Here is a 4,785-nt window from a genome sequence, read left to right as displayed (position 1 = left end):
GGAAGGCGGGGGGGGGGGGGAATGCAGGGCCTGCCGGGTGATCTGGGAGGAAGAAGTGGAAGGCTCACACCAGAGCCTAGCACTCGGCCTGGCGACGGTGGGGCCTCGGTCCTCGGCAGTTCCCTCCCCGTCCCGCTTCCGCCTTCCTCGCCAGTTCTAGATCAGTCCTCTGGAGCGTCTGCTTTTATCCTCTTGCTCCCCTGAAGAATCCCCCATGATTCCATCCCCGTGCAAAGACAGCGAATCTGTCTGCACGTTCAGATACCTCTGCAGGAGCAGGGCTGCCTGGCCTGCCGTGCTGGGAAGGACCCCGAAGGAAGAGGGCGACGGCCCAGCGGTGCCTGGGATCCGCAGGAGGCCCGTTTGCCCTCCCTGATCTGTGGGAACAACTCTGAACCTTGAACCAGGCCCCGTGAATTCCATCGCTGGGCCCTCCTGGCTCCACCCTAGCCCCACTGTGAGTTTCTTCAAAGACACACCCTCACCCCTGGCCGGCCTATCACCTGTGCCCTGTTCTCCATTCCACATCATCCCCACCCCCACACCTAAATATCGAGGGCCCTCTCCAAATACCCGCCACCTGCCAACTCCCGGGGGATGCAGACAGCCAGGCCGTGCTGCCCACATCCACAGCAGCGTTCCCGGAGAAGCCCCGCCAGCCCCTGCCCATCTGCTCCGTCTCCCCACCCACCGGCCGGGAGGCTCCCCTGTACCTTTGATAAGCCACGAGATAGGTCACGTTCTGCGGGTTGCCAGGCCCTGGGAGCCATGTCAGGTACACGCTGAAGTTCCGGGACATCAGTGTCACGTTCTGGGGAGGGGCCAGATGGGGCCTCCCTGTGGGGCAGAAAGAGGTCATGAAGCCTGGAGCTGCTGGCTGGTCTTGACCTTGGCCATTCAGAGCTGAAGAGCAGCATGGGCAGGCAGTCATGTGCTCCATGACTTTGAGGAACCAGGGATGGCTGAAGCATGGGGGACATGGTGGAAGCTGGGAACTGGGGGTCAGGATCCCCATGACAGCCACGCCACAACTGGCTGTGCTGTGGCCCCACCCCCTGCCTGGGCCTTGGCAGCTCTTGGGGGTCTTGAGAGGAAGCTCCTTCCCTCTCTGACCCCAAGGGTTGCAGTAGACCACAGAGCAGGAGCCCTCTAATAGACTCCTGGGTCTCCTGTGCTGTCCCAGGGGACGGTCCCAAGAGTCTCCATGAGCAATATCCCCAGGGCCTGCTGGTATGGTCCCTGGCACACAGTAGATGCACAATAAATAGCTGTTGAGTGAATGAACAAATACTGTGATAACCTGGATCATTTCCAAGACCTCCTAACCAGTCTCCCCGCTTCCAGCCTAGTCTCCTTGGTCTGTTCTCCACGCGACAACAAAAGATAAAATCAAAGTTTGAGTATGCTGCTCTTCTGCTCTAAACCCTCTGATGGCTTCCATTTCACGCAAGGTCAAAGCCAGTCTTCACAATCACCCACAAGAGCCTCCCCAAGCCGACCCACTCCTCTCCCGCCACACTGGCCAGGCGCACTTTGGGGACAGGCAGCAGGCAGCGAGAATCACTGTCTCGGCGACACGTCCCCTGACCACCTTTAACTGTCTCCTCTGTTCCCCTCCTTGGCTCCTCCTCCATCTCTGCTAACCAACCCTCTTCTGTCGGAATATTCATTTGATTACACAACTGCTCATTTTCATGCCCTTCCCTTGCCTTCAGAATAAAGTCCACAGTCTTTATCAAGGTCCAGAGGCCCTGCCCAGCATGGCCGGTGAGGCCATCTGGCCGACCTCTCCCGGGCAGGTTCGTCTGGCTGTGCCAATCTTCCTTCTTGGCCTTCTCAAGCCACTGAACTCTCTCCGGAGCCTTTGAACTCCAATGTCTTTGACCGTCTAGTGTTCACCAGCTAATCTTTCAAAGACTTGACTCAAATGTCACTTCCTCCAGGGAGTCTTCCCTGGCATCTCTAAGAGGTGGCAGTGGTGATGACGATGATGATGACAGCAGCTAACGTGCAGTGTGTCCTAACTATGAGCCAGGCACTATGGTAAGTACATTGCTTGCACGTTCAATCCTCCCCATGCTGCCAGGAGGCAGGTATGAATTACGATCATCACATTATAGATAAGGAAACTGAGGCCCCCTCAGCTAATAAGCTGTAGAACCAGAACTCCAGTCAAGGCCAGGCCAACTCCACAGTCTGAGCTCTTGACCACACAGCCTCCTCTAGGTTCTCCTGGGGCCCGTTCGCCTCCATTCTTCCAATACCAGTGGACCATCACGGGGCAACAACACCGTGGACCGCCATGTGCCAGGGGTTTCAAAGAAGAACACGACGCCATTCCTGCCCTTTCGGAGCTCATGGTCCCATGGGGAATCCAGTGCTGCGACATGCCACCTGGGCCACGACAGAAATCCACAGGGGTTACAGATACGGATGAAAAGGGGACCCATGTTAGCCTGCCAAGCGCAGGGGAGGTCTGCGTGGCAGCCTTACTGACTCAGAGACCTAAAGTGACCACAAAGGATGGTCTGAAATGAAAAATTGTTAACAAAATCAGCTCGTGGTGGGTAGTCATATCCCGGGCTGGTATTTTCCCTAACAAAGGTCACTCTACCTTAACAACCTATTTGCCTCCTGCATCAGTGGCAACACACCTTTGCAATGTCAAGGTAACGTCCCTTTTTCCTGAACCCCTTGGGCATGTCACCCCGCCAGAGCTGAGACCACAGATCCCTCCATTGTTGTTATTGTGTCCATTGTTGACTGTTAACTCCTTTACCCAATCGTGTGAAAGAAGTTTGTGTCTATCACTTTTTACCTTTTATCCAGTCCCAGAAGTCCTGCCACCCACCCCGTCACCTCCCAACCCCCTTATGTCTCCTCCTTCGATTGTAATGTATAAAATAAGGTGCCAAACTGCCATTCTCTGGAGCACTTCTCAGTCTGTTGTGATTCTGCATCCTGGCAATTGTCATCTTTTGGCTCCAACAAACTCACAAAAATTCTGTACAGGTTTGACTGTTTCTTACACCAACACAGAACACTGGACATTAGGGAGAGAGGAGTCAGTTCTGCCGAGGACTCTCAGCTGGGCTTTCCTACTGACCCTTCAGACCCAAATATGCGTGCCCAGCTCCACCCTATCCTGTGTCCACAAGCCAGAAATGGATCGCCAAAATGCTGGTGCTGTCCCCGCTCCCAGCAGATTCTGGATTTCCTGACGCCGGGCAGGAGGCCAAAGTCTGCCTGCAAGCCACTTACAAGGTGTCTGTGGGCAGGACGGACTTAAAGTTTGAGCTTGGCCACAGTGGAGAGATAGCAGCTGGAGTAGCTGCCCTCTACTGAGCCTTCAGGGGTTTGGTGTTTTATACACAAAACCTCAATCAATCAATCAATCAATCATCAGGACAAACCACCCGGCAGGGTAGGTGTCATTCCCCTTCCATGGAGGGGCACTAGGCTCAGAGACAGATGGCCAATAATTTGCCTGAGGCTATACAGCTAGTTTGTGTGGGAGGCAGGATTTGAACCTGGATCTAGCCTCCCTTCATCCTAAATCATCACACCACAGTTTATGTTGCACAAATTAAAATCCCTTCAGGGAAAGTACAGTTGGGGCTAGACAGGAAAGGTACTGAGTCTGACAGTGAGCCTGGGAGACAGAGCTCCCCGCCTCTCCTCCTCAACACTGTCCCTCACCAGCTGCAAACCCCCTCACTGCTGGGAGGCACCAGGGGCCGGGGCATCCCTGAGCTGACTGAGGTGGGTGGGCTTCCCTGCGCCAGCTACCCACCCTACCGTGGAAGCTGGCCATGCTGGCTCCAGCCAGTCTTCTCTGTTCTGTGTCTCACCTCTCTGCCTTTCTTCTTGGGCAAGTCCCTCATTGCTCTGAGCCTCAGTTTCTACACCTGAAAAGGGAGAGAATAGTATCTACATAATGCGATGACTATGTTGTAGAGCTTGAAGAGGATAATGTGGTGCCCAGCACAAACAAAGTTGCTCAGTAAAAGCTGGCTTTAATATAATTATTAGGTCACGTCCAAGGGCCCTTCTAGCTCTTAAACTGTGAGTCTAAGACTAGGAAGATGTCCGGGGGAAAATTTCAGGGCCATCTCAGGGACTGGTTGGAACTTTGTAGCTTGGTCCTCTCCCAAGGTTTTTTGTACTCTGCCACCTCATTTACCCACCAGTGGGGGCAGCGAAAAGGTGGCTTGACGAGGAACAGCGGGGCACAGGCTAAGCCAGAGTTCCGCTCTCCAGCGGAGAGCGCAGCTGACACCCCCAGCTGGAGGAAGGGGAGGGGACTGCGGGGGTGGGCCGGGCACTTCTTGCTGACTTTCCCAATGAGTGAGACCCAAGCGTGGTATTAATACAGAAGACAGTGCTTTCAGGAGATCTTAAAATGCACTTCATAAATAAATGCAGCTACTTTATAAACTGTCTCGTTTTTCCAGTTCCCCTAAAGCTGAACTGGCATTAGGACACTGGATCAGTTTCCTTCCCGAAGAAACATTTCAAAAACTCGAGTGCGTTTAATCCTTGGACGAAAACTGGTGGTGAGTGGGCAGTGCGATGAGCACTCCGCCCCGGTGGCTGCTGAAAGGCTCGGCCCGCGTCCCTTCCTCCTCGGGGCTCCGTGGGCGGTGCGGCCCGGCCCGGGCGCCCCACGGCCCCCTGCCCTCCCCGCACCCTTACCTTTGGCGGACTGCAGTAGGCAGACGAACAGGAGGGCCCAGCGTCCGGCCGGGCTCATGTCAGTCCTTCCCGGCCCGCCGGGCGGGCGGG

The 4,785-nt window shown here is 55.2% G+C and overlaps 1 protein-coding gene across 1 annotated transcript in view; it reads right to left on the bottom strand.

Annotated features, from left to right (window-relative positions):
- The window catches only part of IFNLR1 (interferon lambda receptor 1), an 18,800-nt gene extending 14,015 nt beyond the window's left edge, over window positions 1-4,785 (bottom strand). The window contains exons 1-2 of the mRNA XM_037032909.1: window positions 4,696-4,785; window positions 714-837 (exon numbers count right to left, since the gene is read on the bottom strand). Of these exons, the coding sequence (XP_036888804.1) occupies window positions 714-837; window positions 4,696-4,753 (182 nt within the window). The 5' untranslated portion in view covers window positions 4,754-4,785. The remainder of the gene's footprint in view (window positions 1-713; window positions 838-4,695) is intronic.

The sequence above is a fragment of the Sturnira hondurensis genome, unplaced genomic scaffold (assembly GCF_014824575.4).
Source record: "Sturnira hondurensis isolate 20B ecotype Veracruz unplaced genomic scaffold, ASM1482457v3 Scaffold0021555, whole genome shotgun sequence".
Classification (NCBI taxonomy): domain Eukaryota; kingdom Metazoa; phylum Chordata; class Mammalia; order Chiroptera; family Phyllostomidae; genus Sturnira; species Sturnira hondurensis.
Note: the sequence above shows the minus strand (reverse complement) of the source record. Positions and strands in the feature narration are given on the sequence as shown.